This window comes from Labeo rohita, chromosome 23 (assembly GCF_022985175.1).
Source record: "Labeo rohita strain BAU-BD-2019 chromosome 23, IGBB_LRoh.1.0, whole genome shotgun sequence".
NCBI classification, from domain to species: domain Eukaryota; kingdom Metazoa; phylum Chordata; class Actinopteri; order Cypriniformes; family Cyprinidae; genus Labeo; species Labeo rohita.
This window is the reverse complement of record NC_066891.1, coordinates 28,465,321-28,484,018: the sequence shown is the minus strand read 5'-3', so window position 1 is coordinate 28,484,018 and position 18,698 is coordinate 28,465,321. Positions and strand designations below refer to the sequence as shown.

Genomic DNA, 18,698 nt, shown 5'->3' with positions numbered 1-18,698 from the left:
CAGTGTGATGTGACAAGTTTAAATTAAAATTAATAAAATATTTTTTGTAAAAAATATTTGTGAAAATTAATCTTTCTTTCTTTCTTTCTTTTTTTTTTTTTTTTTTTTTTGTAAATGTGCCATACATAGAAGCACATAAAATGGCCTAAATAAATAAATAAATAATATCTTAAAACTGTCAAGTAATTAAAAAAGGAGACATTTTTGATTAAAAAAAAAATCCCATCCTGACACAATTCCACAACACAATTTTACTTCTCATTTATATTCAAGTGATGTACATATATGCAAATAATTTAAAATAATGTTATTTTAGAATTTTTTTACGCTGATATATAATTTATTAATGGTTTGAATGATTGTTTTTAGTGTTTATTTTAGTGTTTAATTTTTTTGTAATTTTGTTCATGTGTTTTTCATTGTGTATTTTATAAATATATAAATATGTATGTATAACTTATTTTATTTCAGTTATTTCATTTCTAATATTAATTTAAGTTTTCCTAACTTTATCATATGTGACCCTGGACCACAAAACTAGTCATAAGGGACAGTTTTCTGAAACTGAATTATATACATCATCTGAAAGCTGAATAAATAAGTTCTAGGAGTGTGCAAAATATTGAGAAAATCGCCCTTAAAGTTGTCCAAATGAAGTTCTTAGCAATGCATATTACCAATCAACAATTAAGTTTTGATATATTTACGGTAGGAAATTTAGAAAATATTTTCATGGATCATGATCTTTACTTAATATCCTATTGTTTTTTTGTAAGAAAAGAAAAATCTGTATTTTGACCCTATACAATGTATTGTTGGCTATTGCTACAAATATACACATGCTACATATGACTGGTTTTATGGTCCAGGGTCACATATAATATTTGTATTTTATTTCAGCCTTATTTCAATTAACAAAGCAACTTTCAATAGTTTTAGTTTCAGGTAACAATAACAACACTGATCCAAAAGAAAAATTTGATTGCAAATCAGAGATTACTACCCAAATAGCCTCACCTGTGTGCAGGGTAACACTCTGACTCTCCCGACTGGAGCAGTTGCCATTTACAGCTACCAAGCTAATGGAGTACACACTGCTACAGTGCAGGTCAGGGATGCTACATGTTGTTGTGTTGGAGGTACACTTTGTACGATGCCCATCATCACCCACAGCAAAAGCAACGTAGGACTGAGTGCCACGGCTTGCTTTCCAAGATACCTCCACTGTGCTGTTGCCACAGGTCCGTCTAGCTGTCACATTAGTGGGCACACAAGGCACTAGTGGGGCAGAGTGAAAAGCATTAGAATGACACTCAAACAGCAGCACTAAGTTACATGATGATATGGAAGTATTTTTAGTGAATGAATTGGCGTCTTACCCTCTCCGACTACTAGAGGTGAACTTAGCATGCTCAGACAGGAGCCGTTGTATGACCTGACCTGTACAGAGTATGAATCGCCACACTGCAGACTGCTCACATTACAGGAAGGCAGGGAAGAGTTACAGTAAACCAGCTCTCCAGAGGTCTTGGAGACTGTAGTGGCGATATAACCCTCAGCATCTTCTGTTCTGTCCCAGCTGAGTAAGAGAACACCTGAGGGGCACTGCACCTCAGCCCGAACATTTGTTGGACCACATGGCACTGTGGAGAGATCATTTCATCGATATAATTATCTAGTGCTATAGAAGTTGATTTAGGGTACTTTCACACTTGGATCAATTGCCTGGTCCGAACCCGAGTTCAACTGATCCTCGTCATTCTGCCCCCACTCAGTTGTGTTGTGACATTGGATTTGCAACTTTTTATGCCTGTTTTTAGGTTATGACTATGCAGAAAATGGCTAAATGAATAGATACCGTTGCTTCCTCTCCTCACTTTTCTACTTTGGATTTTGAAAATTTAGTTTAGATGCGAAATACATACCAATAAGTTTCACTGCAGTTTCCAACAGAAATTAACACTAGAGGCAGTAAAACAGCAAGCACTTGTAATCGTTTTCATACACTGTCATGATAACAGCTCCATATAAAAAGAGTGTAGACTGATATGACCTAGATCAGAAAGAATACACACTAGAAACCACCAATTTGGAGACTGGTGACTTTCATTTATTTATTCATTATTAGTGTGAGCGCACCTCCAAAGCCTGAAAACAGAAGTGAAGTGGACTAAACCTTCCTTACCAGACTTCATTTGTATGGCATGGGAAGGCATACTGGGACAGATTCCATCATGGTAAGTGACACTAATGTCGTAAACTTGGCCGCACTTCAAGTCGGGGATCCGGCAGCTGTTGGCAGTGGTACTGCAGCTGAGAAGACCGCCAAGCTGATCCTCCATAGTGGCAGTGAAGGATATCATACTCCGAGTTCCCAGCCAGCTCACCAATGCCTGGTTTTCGTTGCAGTCCAGAAGAGCCTCTACGCTCCCAGGGGGACAGGGAGCTGAGAGAGGTGGCAAGAAGATTGGTTATGAGGTGCCAGATCAAAGTAATTGTACTCTTGTATTTATGCAAATGTGTTGTACCTGTTTCTACACTGATGAGGTCACTGACAGAGCTGTTGCAGTTGTTGGATGCAATCACAGAGGCATTGTATATGGATCCGCAGCGGACCCCGCTGATCTTGCAATGTGTTTCTGTTGTGGTACAAGTGTGAGCACTCCCAAATTCATCCACCGCCGTGGCGAAGTAGAAAAAAGCACCAGATGAAGACTCCCATGTCAGACTGATAGAATCTGAGCTGCAGTCCTTCACTGCAGAAACATTTTGAGGTGCACAGGGGGCTAGAAAAAAATAAGAAGAAAACAAGAGTATTTAAGGCATGTGTAAATTGCCACATAAACTGTAAACAGCAAAAATATGAACGTGTGTGCTGCCCGAACATTTTTAGCCAATCAGACCTGTTTTATGCATAGCAGTCATTTTATACGTGTGGTTTGCTGGCATTTCTTTGGAGGACAGGGTTTTGGGGAAAGGTGTGTTGTTTAAAGGGGTGGTCTGATGGATCTTTTCGAAGGCTTGATTGTGTTTATGGGGTGAAAAGCAACATGTCTTCATGCTTCGTTTTTTAAAAACCGCATTATTTTTCAAATATGTTACCTTTATTTTACACTGCTTTTCAGCTAGCATAAAAACGTTTTATCATTATTAAAGCTTTAATACAGAATGCCAGCCGCATGCATGTCCATGTTTAATGCCTGTCATAGCTATGTGAAAATGGGTGTATAAGTGGAACAGTTGTTGGAGCAGCTGAGCTGATCTGAGAGAGAGAGAGATGCAGAGCAGGGGATGAGAGGAACAGGACTGAGAATTGCTGCTTTAGAACATTGATTTTGAAACTTGTGAATTCATTAGAATGGTTAGAAGACAGCGATTCATACAGCATATGAATAGACTTTTATGTGCACCCTTAGTCTTCTTCCTCTTCTCCAAAGCAGCGCACCATTTAAGCACCCTTCGTTGCATGTTCCTGGGGGCGGGGTTATCTGGGTGTATGATGTCATTAACCCGGAATTATTTTGTTGTAGTCTATTACCAGCTGTTCTCTGTAGGCCATGCTATGCTAATTCTGTAAAAGACAATTTTTCCATTTGCATTGAACTTTGAGCTTTGTATCTTTGCAGATTTTGTTTATGCTCACACATTACACTCTAACAAAAGTTAAAAAGGTGAAATTGTATTATATGACGCCTTTAAATGATGAATGGCAGTCTAACTTATTGGCTAAATCAGGTTAGTTGTATCTACATTTTACATTTTACATATCTACATTTAACCCTAATCAAACACACCTGATCCAGCTAATCGAGGTCTTCAGGATTACTAGAAACTTCCAAGCAGATGTGAGTTGGAGCTGGTTGGAGCTAAACTCTGCAGAGCTGCGGCCCTCTAGGAATTGAGTTTGAGACCTCTGCATTAGACCTTGATTAGCTTATTCATGTGTGTTATGTTAGGGTTGGAGCAAAACTCTGCAGGACAGTGTCCCTCAAGGACCAAAGTTGTCTGCCCCTAGTCTGGAGCCTATCCCAGCTTCTCGGTCTGAAGCCAGTTCACTGCAGGGATCACACAGTATTTGGGGCCAGCACAAACCCTCTTTTGATGTTAAAAACTACAGTCAGGATGTACTAAAGACACGATTGAATAAGTGAAAGATTTCTATAGCGCTTTGTTATGTATTGCTGTACACCCAAAGAGCTTTACAATCAAATGAGGAGTCTCTCCTAAACCACCACCAGTGTGCAGCATCTACTTAGATGATGCGACGGAAGCCACAGTACAATGGCATCAGTGCGCTCACCACACGCCAGCTACAGGTACAGAGGAGAGAGAGTGATAGAGCCAATTCAGTGGATAGGGATTATTTGGTGGCTATGATTGGCAAGGGCCAGTGGAGGGAATTTGGACAGGACACCGGGGATACACCCCTGCTCTTTACAAGAAGTGCCATGGGATTTTTAGTGACCACAGAGAGTCAGGACCCCAGTTTAACGTTTCATCCAAAGGACGGTGCTTTTTACAGTATAGTGTCCCCTTCACTATATTTGCGCATTGGGACCTACAGATTGAGCACCCCATGCTGGTCTAAATAATTTGGCCTATTTAATTGCTCTTGCCCTTGTGCAGAGTTCACACTGCACGAATGTCAGTTTGAAGCTCTTCTCATGCTTCACATCTAGTTGCTGTTGTGTGCATACTATATGACGGACTATATGACTGTCGCAAAAAGTCAGTGACTTCTCTTATAAAAAAGCATTTTTTTTCATGGTAAACTCTAAAAATAGTTAAATCCAAAAGTATTGTTTAGTGTAAAACACGTTGAAGATTTACAGATTGGTTGTCGATTCATTAAATGATTAGCCATTTCCTCTAAAAAGCTGTTTATTCAGCGTAGTAAAGCCTCTCCTCCATTAACATCCATTAAAAAAATGACCTCTGGTCTTCTCTCACACGTACTGACAGACCGGAAGCGTTAGCATTAGCTGTTACACTTTTTCAGATAATGGTTGCAGGCTTGCCCTCTAGTGGCTTAGGACAGGTGTTCTGCACTTAATCCTGTCAAAAACTGTAGCCACCAGAAAGCATCTAATGGCTTGTTTCCACCGTGTGGTTCGGTTCAGTTCAGTACAGTATGGTACGGTACGATTCAGGATGAAACACCCTGATCTGGCTTGCATTTCCACTTGCAACAGTACCCTTACTTGATAGGTGTGGTGTATGCCAGAAAGTAGCGATCGATGTCATTCTCGTGGCATTCTCGTGCTGTAGGTCTATGACTCCTGCCCTGAACTTTCCCGTGCCCTGTATCATGCTCCCTCATTGGCTGTCACAATCCCTAGCTGGAGTACCCATGAGCTCCACCAGAAGGCACTCCACCCTAGACTCTTGCCACTCTACCCTGGACTCCATTTCCCACAACCCTCTGCCTAGGAACCAATTTACAGACACAGCCATTTCCAGTCAGGAGGAATATTTAAGCTGCACTCACACATACTCACTTTGCAAAGTATTGTTTTGCCATAGCAAACTTTACTGAGTGTTTTCATTGTTTCTGCTTAGTCTTGCCTTTCCTGTGTTTTGACCCTGGACTGTATTCTTGTGTTTTGTGAATGTTTGCTGCCTGCCCTGACCATTGCCTGTTTTGTGGATTACTTTCTTGTATTTATCCCCACTTCCTTGCAACGGTTGTCTGTTACATTGACTGTAGATAATCACTGATGTCATTTTTAATCAAAACATATTTCACACTGCAGGAATCGTAGTCACTGACAGGTCCCAGGGTGCATTTCTATGGTCAACCATGCAATTATAGTCATAAGTTTCATTGTTACCAATACAGTTTAGTGGAACTTGCGACCATAGTTAACAATGCTAACAATGCTTTTGGGAAATGCACCCATGGCATTCAGCTTGCCAAATATCTCATGGGCATCAGCAAATCACTCAGGTCACGTCTTAGATAACACTCTATGCGACTGTCACTCATGTGAGTGATAACCGATTTGCCTTGCATTTTGGGCAAATCATCACAAAACTGACAGCAATCGAAAATGGGGCTAAAATCATGTAGTATGTGCCCAGCATTAGTGTCTCTAGTAACCTATGGGGTAAACTGGAGCACCTCAAGGAAATCATACAAACTACAACAGAAAGGCCACCTAGCTCAGGCAGAACTTGAACTTGAAATTGTCTTGGTTTGAGGTGGAAGTGGTACTCACTAAGGAACCATGCCACCTGATGGTCTAGCATCCCACCCCATTTGGCCCAAATGCAATTATGTGTACACTCCCATTGTTTGTCCACAAGGGGACTTTGTCACTCACCAGTCTGACCAATTTCTCCCAGAGACAGAACGCTGGAGCACTCATTGTCCGCAGCAGTGATTATCATGGTAAGGCTTTCTCCACAGTTTATGTCGGAGATTGTGCAGCTCTGCGTCAGTGAGCTACACATATAGTGGCTCTGATTTGCATGTTCCTGGGGGCGGGGTTATCTGGGTGTATGATGTCATTAACCCGGAATTATTTTGTTGTAGTCTATTACCAGCTGTTCTCTGTAGGCCATGCTATGCTAATTCTGTAAAAGACAATTTTTCCATTTGCATTGAACTTTGAGCTTTGTATCTTTGCAGATTTTGTTTATGCTCACACATTACACTCTAACAAAAGTTAAAAAGGTGAAATTGTATTATATGACGCCTTTAAATGATGAATGGCAGTCTAACTTATTGGCTAAATCAGGTTAGTTGTATCTACATTTTACATTTTACATATCTACATTTAACCCTAATCAAACACACCTGATCCAGCTAATCGAGGTCTTCAGGATTACTAGAAACTTCCAAGCAGATGTGAGTTGGAGCTGGTTGGAGCTAAACTCTGCAGAGCTGCGGCCCTCTAGGAATTGAGTTTGAGACCTCTGCATTAGACCTTGATTAGCTTATTCATGTGTGTTATGTTAGGGTTGGAGCAAAACTCTGCAGGACAGTGTCCCTCAAGGACCAAAGTTGTCTGCCCCTAGTCTGGAGCCTATCCCAGCTTCTCGGTCTGAAGCCAGTTCACTGCAGGGATCACACAGTATTTGGGGCCAGCACAAACCCTCTTTTGATGTTAAAAACTACAGTCAGGATGTACTAAAGACACGATTGAATAAGTGAAAGATTTCTATAGCGCTTTGTTATGTATTGCTGTACACCCAAAGAGCTTTACAATCAAATGAGGAGTCTCTCCTAAACCACCACCAGTGTGCAGCATCTACTTAGATGATGCGACGGAAGCCACAGTACAATGGCATCAGTGCGCTCACCACACGCCAGCTACAGGTACAGAGGAGAGAGAGTGATAGAGCCAATTCAGTGGATAGGGATTATTTGGTGGCTATGATTGGCAAGGGCCAGTGGAGGGAATTTGGACAGGACACCGGGGATACACCCCTGCTCTTTACAAGAAGTGCCATGGGATTTTTAGTGACCACAGAGAGTCAGGACCCCAGTTTAACGTTTCATCCAAAGGACGGTGCTTTTTACAGTATAGTGTCCCCTTCACTATATTTGCGCATTGGGACCTACAGATTGAGCACCCCATGCTGGTCTAAATAATTTGGCCTATTTAATTGCTCTTGCCCTTGTGCAGAGTTCACACTGCACGAATGTCAGTTTGAAGCTCTTCTCATGCTTCACATCTAGTTGCTATTGTGTGCATACTATATGACGGACTATATGACTGTCGCAAAAAGTCAGTGACTTCTCTTATAAAAAAGCATTTTTTTTCATGGTAAACTCTAAAAATAGTTAAATCCAAAAGTATTGTTTAGTGTAAAACACGTTGAAGATTTACAGATTGGTTGTCGATTCATTAAATGATTAGCCATTTCCTCTAAAAAGCTGTTTATTCAGCGTAGTAAAGCCTCTCCTCCATTAACATCCATTAAAAAAATGACCTCTGGTCTTCTCTCACACGTACTGACAGACCGGAAGCGTTAGCATTAGCTGTTACACTTTTTCAGATAATGGTTGCAGGCTTGCCCTCTAGTGGCTTAGGACAGGTGTTCTGCACTTAATCCTGTCAAAAACTGTAGCCACCAGAAAGCATCTAATGGCTTGTTTCCACCGTGTGGTTCGGTTCAGTTCAGTACAGTATGGTACGGTACGATTCAGGATGAAACACCCTGATCTGGCTTGCATTTCCACTTGCAACAGTACCCTTACTTGATAGGTGTGGTGTATGCCAGAAAGTAGCGATCGATGTCATTCTCGTGGCATTCTCGTGCTGTAGGTCTATGACTCCTGCCCTGAACTTTCCCGTGCCCTGTATCATGCTCCCTCATTGGCTGTCACAATCCCTAGCTGGAGTACCCATGAGCTCCACCAGAAGGCACTCCACCCTAGACTCTTGCCACTCTACCCTGGACTCCATTTCCCACAACCCTCTGCCTAGGAACCAATTTACAGACACAGCCATTTCCAGTCAGGAGGAATATTTAAGCTGCACTCACACATACTCACTTTGCAAAGTATTGTTTTGCCATAGCAAACTTTACTGAGTGTTTTCATTGTTTCTGCTTAGTCTTGCCTTTCCTGTGTTTTGACCCTGGACTGTATTCTTGTGTTTTGTGAATGTTTGCTGCCTGCCCTGACCATTGCCTGTTTTGTGGATTACTTTCTTGTATTTATCCCCACTTCCTTGCAACGGTTGTCTGTTACATTGACTGTAGATAATCACTGATGTCATTTTTAATCAAAACATATTTCACACTGCAGGAATCGTAGTCACTGACAGGTCCCAGGGTGCATTTCTATGGTCAACCATGCAATTATAGTCATAAGTTTCATTGTTACCAATACAGTTTAGTGGAACTTGCGACCATAGTTAACAATGCTAACAATGCTTTTGGGAAATGCACCCATGGCATTCAGCTTGCCAAATATCTCATGGGCATCAGCAAATCACTCAGGTCACGTCTTAGATAACACTCTATGCGACTGTCACTCATGTGAGTGATAACCGATTTGCCTTGCATTTTGGGCAAATCATCACAAAACTGACAGCAATCGAAAATGGGGCTAAAATCATGTAGTATGTGCCCAGCATTAGTGTCTCTAGTAACCTATGGGGTAAACTGGAGCACCTCAAGGAAATCATACAAACTACAACAGAAAGGCCACCTAGCTCAGGCAGAACTTGAACTTGAAATTGTCTTGGTTTGAGGTGGAAGTGGTACTCACTAAGGAACCATGCCACCTGATGGTCTAGCATCCCACCCCATTTGGCCCAAATGCAATTATGTGTACACTCCCATTGTTTGTCCACAAGGGGACTTTGTCACTCACCAGTCTGACCAATTTCTCCCAGAGACAGAACGCTGGAGCACTCATTGTCCGCAGCAGTGATTATCATGGTAAGGCTTTCTCCACAGTTTATGTCGGAGATTGTGCAGCTCTGCGTCAGTGAGCTACACATATAGTGGCTCTGATTTCCACGGTTACCAAAGGCCTCCACGATGTACCGCAGTGCTCCATCTGCACCTTCCCAGCTGCTGGTCAGAAGACCTGTCTTACAGTCCGCTGATGAGCGCATGTTCGTTGCTTGGCAGGGTGCTAAGCAGTGAGATTATAGGAACATAATCACAATAAGATATTAGTGCTGTGTTATTGTGAGTGCAGTCAAGCTTAAAATCAAGATTTAGTCTTACTCATGCCTAAATAAATACATGTATGTTTATTGTCACCTGTTCGGATTTGCATTGTTGAACTGGTTGCAGTGCTACACTGCTCTCTAACCGACGATGAAGAACCAGAGACGGTGAAATTGTAAAGGCGCCCACACGTGGTGTCGGTAAAGAAGCAGGATTTTTCCGTGGTTATACATTCCATTACCTTGCCAGTGGAGTCCACGCCTCTCGCATAGTAATAAGCTGAGTAATTGTTTGGAGCCCAAGAAAAGACAATAACATTGCTGCTGCACTCCCGATACAGCATCAGATCAGATGGGGCGCAGGGAACTGTAAGTGCGTGTGGAAAAAGAAGGATTAAAGTTTAGTGAGAACAAAGAAAATGGGCAATTCAAAGCAAATTTTAGTCCCTGGTGTCTTCAATCTTTTAATCTTGCTATTTGAATTTCTGTAATGGGTTTCAGTGTATTGTTACCACAGTTCTTGCTGTTCTAAAAAAGATTAATGCATGTAACATAGACCACATGACTCAAAAAAGAGATATTCTCCGGGGACTGTATTTTCCCTGACAGAGAACAGGGTGTGTACCAGCTACCTGCCTGAGAACACACAACACCTGGGATAGCTCTTGTTTGATTTTGAAAAAAAAAAAAAGAAGAGAAAGACTTCATTCTGAGACCTAAATGAAAGTCTACGAGAGAACAAAGCACAGACCCAATGGAATTTTGTTATGTTTAAGGCCAGTTTTTCAGATTGATGGAGTACTGAAACTATAGCCCAGCTATAGGCCTTGGCCTGAAACATATTCTGAACAAGTGCGTGAACCTAAATGCTTCTAGCTTCAAACTTCCTAAAGCATCTAATAAGGTAAAGTACCTAAACTAGGGGCGCCCAAACTCAGCCCTGGATATCAGGTGTTCTGCAGAGTTTAGCTCTAACCCCAAATAGACACACCTGAACCAGCTAATCAAGCTCTTACTAGGCATACTTCCCGGCAGGTGTGTTGAGGCAAGTTGGATCTAACTCTGCAGGACACAGGGGGTGCTTCTCATTTCTTATTTGTCCATCCTCGTTTCTGAAAAAGACTTCTGCATATGATACACCTGTGTATCCTCACTCAAGACTCCTCAGGAAGCCTCCTCACTCCTCGATCCTCGCCTTTTTGAGGTGCAATTAGAGAATTGAGATGTCCTACAAGATTGCTGAGCTTGATCGGTTTCTGGGTCATAGGACAAAGAACGGAGGAGCGAGGAAACGAGGAGCAGTGTTGGGGAAAGTTACTTTTAAAAGTAATGCATTACAATTTTGCGTTACTCCCTGAAAAAGTAACTAATTACATTATCGTAATGTAAAAGCCCTTTTATACCAAAAGTGAAATGAATTCACCTCAGGCTGAAAGAAAAGTACATTTATGCAGGAGATCACTCTTCAGCTATAAAAAAAAAATGAAGCACAAATGTTAGTTTATCTAAAGTATTTTTTTCTTATTAGTATGGTTGAATTGCATCAGTGAAGGTCAGCAACTAAGACACTGGTTAATAAAATGGGATTAAATACATAAAGGATTTTTTTTTTACAATTTTATTTAACATTTAATTATTGCAGGGTTGCGTCATATTCTGAGTTTGCATTTCACAGTTTTTATTCATTTTAAGGAATACTGAATCTGTTTTTTGTGAGTGAGATGAATTAATGCATGTTCAAATTTAGTCTAGAATGCAGTAACATCATGTTTACTCCCAATTTCCCGACAGGAGACTTGCCAATCAATAAATGGGGAAAAGAGTAACTGGCGTTACTTATTTGAAAAAGTAACTCAAATATTTTCTTAGAAATTCAAAAGTAATGCGTTACTTTACTAGTTAGTTGAAAAAAGTAATATTATTACGTAACTCGCGTTACTTGTAATGCGTTACCCCCAACGCTGACAAGGAGGGATATTGAGAAGCAGCCCGGCCCTCCAGGGCTGAGTTCGGGCACTCCCGACCTAAAGTATGCATTGCATTCCTAGCGTTGTCACAAGTGGCGCTATATTTTCTCACCTATAATGGAGCAACAGTTGTTTTTTTGTCAGACCATTTTTTATCCATCCTAGGAACCATCCATAATATAATTAATTGAGAATTAGCACCACAATATCAGTGCCTTCTCATATGACATGCCACCTTTCATGACTTCACAATCAAGATAAATGGCAATAACTTAGAAGCATCATATCTTTCATGTAACAAATACAGCTCTATTTAATAAAGAACAATTTCTCGCTTCCCACCCAAACTGTGACCTGGCTCTTTATCTATGAGCTCAAATCTATCTAAAATGGGTCAGCATAACAGAAAAGAACACTTGCTGTTGTGAGACTATTCAAAACAACCCAGAGCAGACAATGCTATCTCAAGGGAAAGCGTGGCTTCTCTGTTGTAGATCAGGTGTCTTTAAACATCATGAATGAATAGAGGCCATTGACAATCAGAAGTGCAAGGGTATAGATATCCAGGATGCACACCACAATGCTGATTCTAGTTCAGATTAGTTTACCCTGAATGCCACTGGTAAGGTTATGAAAGAACTGGTCTGAGATTTTGTTGTCCCAACATCTCACCTGTTTGGAAGGATGTGGTGGCGTTGCCGGTGCTCTCACAGTTGTCGGAAAGGGCTGTGACTTGTACCATGTAGTTCTCCCCACATGCTAGATTTCTGATTTGGCACTGTGTAGTGTTCGAGGTACAAGACAGAACTGTACCGGTGCGATGACCTACGGCAGTGGCACGGTAGGTAGTGGCTCCAAACACTCCTGTCCAGGAGACCACAGCAGATGCACTAGCACAGGTGTAGCTCACTGAGACCGATGCCACTGGACCCAGAGCTGGGGAGAGAGAGGCGTGTGGGAGAGTTTCCAAATTAATGGACAAAACTGAGCTTGAAGAAAGAGTTAACCATTTAAATGATTAAAACATTCACGTGGGTACTGTTATACTAGGCTTTAATAATTCAAAGGAAAGAATCCTTACAGTTCTCCACAATGACTTTATCTTATCACAGTACCATTTCCAGCTGAACTTGATTTACTTAGGTATATTTGTTGGTCTTGGAACAAATGATCAGATTTAAAGATTACGGGTAGGTTTAGGGCTGGGGCTTGAACTGCGTTCATATCAATGAACTAGATTGCAGGGTTTTGGTTAAAATTTCTAAATTTAGGCGAATGCGAAGATTTAGATGTTTATCCAAGGGTAACATGACCATCTCAAGAAGTAGTTCTCAGTAAAATTATTATTATTATTTATAAATTATTTATTAATTATTTATTATTAATTATTTTTTTTTTCCCCCTCTGTTTGCTCTTCGGTAGTTTAAAGAGGCTATCTCATCCATACTAGAAGGGGTGAACTCAATAATGGGGTAGCTTAATATAATTTAAAACAAGGACCCTGAGTTATGTTTGAACCCTGGTTTCTTGTTTGATACCTTTTAAAATTATTTATGTGATGTCTTATTGTCTTAATATTCCAAATTTAAGCTAAATTGAAAATCAGGATAAGCTTGTTACAGTTCATTCCTCTTTAAGTTCTACACTGAGCTCTGGTTTCTTATCTAATATAGCATAATTTTACCGCTGTCCTATCCAAGGCCAAAGAAGGAAGGCACAACCAAATTAAAACCATAGTTTGATAAAGAATTTAGCATTGAACAACATTAAAAATAACCAGTCAGATTTTAAGGTTAGTTTTACAGGGTTGGGGTTTGAGCCTCAGATTGAGGTTAGTTAATCACTGTTTCCACCTGGTATTAAGATACGTTTTTCAGCGATCCTATCACAAGTGGTTATTCAAGATGCATTTTCATACCATGGGAAAAATAGTATGTATTTTAAATGTGTCTCTCGTGACCAGTTCTGTTTTGATTTCTTTTGGACCCTGTCCTCTTATTTGTTACATCACTACATCACTTATCCCACAATTATTACACATAAAGTCAGTAGAATAGGTGGTCCTTTCAGGCTGTTTAAACACATTCAACCACATGATTGATTGTCTACACCAGCGGTGCCCAAACTCGGTCCTGGAGGGCCGATGTCCTGCAGAGTTTAACTCCAACTTGCCTTAACACACCTGCCTGGTAGTTTCTAGCATGCCTAGTAAGATCTTGATTAGCTGGTTCAGGTGTGTTTAATTAGGGTTGGAGCTAAACACAGCAGCCCTCCAGGACCGAGTTTGGGCACCCCTCGTCTGAAATCAATTAGGTGTGTTTTTAGCTACCTCAGGAATTGGCCAATGAAAGTGAACAAGCTCAAAAAATGTAGATATACCCCTGTATTTAGTGTCATCCACTTCTGATCGAAGCAATGAAAAAGCATCTTAATACCAGGTATAAACAAGGCTTAAAGTTCATGTCAACCTATCATCTCTCTGATTTCAATGGTAGGTTTGGGTTTGTTGTTCTTGGACCAAGCAAAGGTTGTTGTACCTTGACAAACCATTGTGCACCATTTCAATTGTCAGGTGCATCTAGAGTACCGTCAAATCTAACAATGAGATAACTGTGAACAAATGAAAACTGTTTTGCTTACTGTTTGTGGTATAGTTGACCTGCCTGGGTTCTCCAGGTTCCAAGAGCGCATTAAGTGAAGACACTGAGATTTGGTATGACGAACAGGGTAAAATATTCTGGACATCTAATGTGGTGCCAAACACAGTGTTTGAATATAATGTAGTGTTTAGAGATTTCCAATTCTTGACCGTAACTTGGTAGACTAGAACCTTGTCCACAGGTTGCCAACTGATGCGGGCAGACTGGGGCGTAGTTTGTAGTGCTGTAATCACCGCTGGAGGCTGTATCACTGAGAATACAAGAAATTAACAAGCGTAAAGGTAAGGGTAACTTTCAATTCAATTTTTTTCAGACTGGTCGAAACAACATGATAGCATTTACTTACATGTGGTAACAGTCCGTACTCTGCTTCTTGTTCCGAGACCTCCAGCATTAGATGTGACCACATAACAATCATATGTAGTTGCCTGTCGAAGATTTCCAATCATTGCACTATTGTTTGTAAAAGACATGTTGTAACGTTCCCCAGTCACTGTTGAATTTATGAACAAAAAGTATTGTTGCGCTGTTTGCACCAAGTCCCATTCTAGTGAAATGACTGTACTTGATAATGCTTTCCAATATGTTATCTGAGATGTGCCCGGTGCTACAGCAGGAATGGAAGAAAAAGAGTATTGTTATCATCTGCAGACAATGTATTGATGTTGTGTGAAGAAGGTTGAAGAAAACCATATCAATTTTATCTGTTATCTATTCATTATGTAGAAATTATTTTTTTTTCCAGTAATGATAAATTGTGATTGTGTCTTGCATATATTTAAACATTGAAAAAAGAATGAAAACCACAGCAAATTACCTGTTAATGCTAATCTTACATCCGTACACAAAACATTATAATTCAGAAACCCTTTAAGTACGACTCTGTACCACGTCCCCGTCTTCAAACCAAAGACCTCTTTCATCTGCACACTTCCGGGGACCGACACTACAACTGGACTGGTGGCTGAGTCGTTCACAACCCGAAGATCCAAAAAATAATTTGTTATTCCCTGTAGTCTGTTCCATTGAACCAACAGCGATGAAGCCGTAGGAGAGCTTATAGAAATGATGGTGCATTCTGGAATAGAAAAGAGTCACTCATAAAAGCCGCGTTCTTGTACAAAAATACAGTAATTATAATTCATTCATTCTCCAGTAGTAAATAAACCTTTACAGATTGATGTCTAACTACACATATATAGAACTTAATAGGATATATATATATATATGGAAACAGGAAAATATTATTTTTACATACAATGAAAATTATAGTACTAACAACTATTTATAGCTCACTAATCACTAATAATATTTGTAAGTATGATAATCTGAACTCTGTAGAAGTTTGCTTACCTTGTGCCTGAGTGGTCCATATCTGTCAAAAAGTAAGAACAATAAAAAATAATATTAATTATACAAGAGTTTTATGTTATATACATGTTATCCATGTAATTCAAAAAAGCATTTATATGTGAATATTTATTTGAACAGAATTATAAATCTACCTGTGTTAGAGTCACAAAAACTACAACACCTAGTGCCTCCAGCACTCTCATCTTTGACAATACCTGAAATATTACAAATAGTGGTTTACATGGGAGTCAGACACAAAAGATGTTTTGGATTCTTTTGAGCTATAGAGTAGGAACACCTGTGGCCAATCAGTAGAGGCCGTGGGGCCTGTCCTCTCTTATTTAATTCCCTGAGGAACTGCCAGATATGAGAGGATAACAGAAAAAAGGTAAAGTGGGAGGGACTGATGGGAAAAAATACAGTGAGAGAAAGAGAGAGAGAGAGAGGTGGAACTGAAAAAAACAAAAATGTCATTGTCACCTATTAGAGTTAGTCAGCTTTCATGAACTGGCACTTTAGTTTATGTGAACTTTTTCCTATGGAATGTAAAAAATAAAAATATTGTGATTTTTGTGTCACAATTCTGACCTTTTTTCTCAGAATTGAGAAAAGTGAGAATTGTAAGACATAATTTGCAATTCTGAGAAAGGAAGTCAGAATTGAAAGATTAAAATTTTCAATTCTGACATTTTTTTCCACGCAATTCTGACTTTTTTCCTTAGAACTGTGAGATATAAACTCTCAACTGCAAGTTATAAAGTCAGAATTGTGTAGTATTGCGAGTTTGTATCTTGCAATTCTGGCTTTTTTCTCGCAAATGTAATTTTCTATCCCTCAATTCTGCCTTTTTTTTTATCACAGTTCTGATTTTTGTCTTAGAACTGTGAGATATAAACTCGCAATTCTACATTTTTTTTCTGGCAAATGAAAGTTTGTATTTCACCATTCTGATTTTTTTCTTGCAATTGACTTTTTTTCCAACACAAATGAACGATTCTGATTTGTATCTGCGTTTGTATTCTTATTCTTATTTTTTTCTTGCAATTCTGACTTTTTTCCTGCAAATGCAAGTTTGTATCTCACTATTCTGACTTTTTCACAACTGCGAGTTTATATCTCTAAATTCTTACTTTTTTCTCGCAATTCTGATTTTTTTTTTCTCAGAATTGAGATATAAACTTGCAATTCTGACTTTTTTCTCAGAAATGCAAGTTTGTATCTCACAATTATGACTTTTTTTTCTTGCAAATGAGAGTTTGTATCTCACAGTTCTGACTTTTTTTCTTGCAAATGAGAGTTTGTATCTCTGTAAAATTCTGTAAACATATGAAAACTTTTTTCTCAGAACTGTGAGACAGAAACTCACAGTTATAAAGTTAGAATTGTGAGATATAAACTCACGATTGTAACTTTTTTTTTTCACAATTCTGACTCTTTTCTCACAAATACGAGTTTGTATCTTGCTATTCTGACTTTTTTCTCCCAACTGTTTATATCTCTTAATTCTCAGAATTGTGAGATATAAACTCGTAGTTCCAAATTATAAAGGGGAAAAAGAGGCAGAAACGGGCTTCCATACTTTGCAAACTTTTGTGTAAAATAAAAACTGTTCTGAGGTAACTGAGACATCTCAATAATAATCTTTCTTGAATATTGTTATTAATGTAGGTGGAGTACATAAACACTGAAATTTGCATTTGAGTCAAGACAGACAAGGACCGTGAATAAATAGTTAAGGAATAGTTGTTGTACTTTGGAATAGTTCCCTTCAAAATGAAAATTTACTGAAAATGTACTCAGCATTAGATCATCCAAGATGTAGATGAGTTTGTTTTTTCCCCATATTTGGAGAAATGTAGCATTACATCACTTGCTCACCAATGGATCCTCTGCAGTGAATAGGTGCCATCCAGAACCCAAACAGTCTACAAGTAATCCACACAACTCCAGTCCTCTAGTTAACATCAATTTCATTTACTTAATTTTCTTTGAATAAAAGTGGCAATATACTCATGGCAAAGTTCTTCGCTCAGATGTGTAGATTATTGTGGTATGTTTTCCTAAAATGATTTCAGTCCTTCTACTTCAAAATGTCACATTTAATTTGATGTTTATGCCATTTAACTCTTCAGTGTCACACCCCTTATTTGGTCTTTCCTGTTCCGTTTCTTGTTAAGTGTTCATTGGTTTATCACTCCCACCTGTCTTTGTCTAATTAGCTCTCTTATATAAGTTTGATTCAGTTCCTTGTGTCTTGTCCGCACTTAATGTCGTTTAATGTTAGTTATTGTTGTGTTGGTATGTGTTTTCCCTGCTGTTCCAGTTTTGGATTATTCAATAAAAGCACGTTTTCATTATTTCCTCATTCCTGCGACTCCTTCCCACACATGACCCTGACATTCAGTTTCACTTGAAGTATATTGGGCTTTAACAACTTTGGTCTGTCCTTCACAGAAAGCTATTAAATGGCTTCAGACATGGAATATAGCTCATGAGACAAATGGACCACTTTTACAGTGATTTTACTCCTTTTTTTTTTTTTAATCCTTGACCCTTGGTCCTAACCTTTAATCCAGCTCTTGGTCACTATATGATTTGGGCATATGGAAAAGAGCAGTGTGAACATTCTTCAAAGTGTATGATGTTGCATTTTAAAGAAGAAAAAGTCATTCAGGTTTTGAACAACATGGGGTTGAGTAAATGATGACAGAACTTTCATTTTTGGGTGAACTAAAGGTTTTTATGTATGTTATCTTTTGAATTGGTCTGACTGTTTGATAAAGGTCCAAAAATGTCCACTTCTGTAGTTTTATTCAGATGTTGTGTGAAGGTATATGACAGTTGCCATATACTTTGTGAATTTTATGACCATGGCCATTTAGCCTAACCCAGAAACAAATGTCGTGTAAAACATCCTCATATAGGCTTTTATCCTTTTTTATTTCCTAAAGCTGCGATATGTAATGAATAGGGCAGGTGAGAGATCCTTTGCTCTATTTCATGCAGGGAACAAAGGCTGGGAACAGTAGGACGTGACCCGTTACAGATGCAGATAACCGACAGGGAGGAGCTGCCAGCTTTGAGAC

The 18,698-nt window shown here is 39.4% G+C and overlaps 1 protein-coding gene across 1 annotated transcript in view; it reads right to left on the bottom strand.

Moving 5' to 3' along the window:
- The window catches only part of LOC127154270 (uncharacterized), a 53,721-nt gene extending 36,054 nt beyond the window's left edge, over nucleotides 1-17,667 (bottom strand). Inside the window, exons 1-13 of the mRNA XM_051095692.1 lie at nucleotides 17,491-17,667; nucleotides 15,765-15,827; nucleotides 15,613-15,634; nucleotides 15,077-15,337; nucleotides 14,606-14,866; nucleotides 14,240-14,509; nucleotides 12,272-12,535; nucleotides 9,727-9,999; nucleotides 9,329-9,595; nucleotides 2,529-2,786; nucleotides 2,186-2,446; nucleotides 1,380-1,643; nucleotides 1,018-1,278 (exon numbers count right to left, since the gene is read on the bottom strand). Coding sequence (XP_050951649.1) covers nucleotides 1,018-1,278; nucleotides 1,380-1,643; nucleotides 2,186-2,446; nucleotides 2,529-2,786; nucleotides 9,329-9,595; nucleotides 9,727-9,999; nucleotides 12,272-12,535; nucleotides 14,240-14,509; nucleotides 14,606-14,866; nucleotides 15,077-15,337; nucleotides 15,613-15,634; nucleotides 15,765-15,827; nucleotides 17,491-17,586 — 2,821 coding nt within the window. The 5' untranslated portion in view covers nucleotides 17,587-17,667. The remainder of the gene's footprint in view (nucleotides 1-1,017; nucleotides 1,279-1,379; nucleotides 1,644-2,185; nucleotides 2,447-2,528; nucleotides 2,787-9,328; nucleotides 9,596-9,726; nucleotides 10,000-12,271; nucleotides 12,536-14,239; nucleotides 14,510-14,605; nucleotides 14,867-15,076; nucleotides 15,338-15,612; nucleotides 15,635-15,764; nucleotides 15,828-17,490) is intronic.
- Between the last annotated feature and the right edge of the window lie 1,031 nt (nucleotides 17,668-18,698).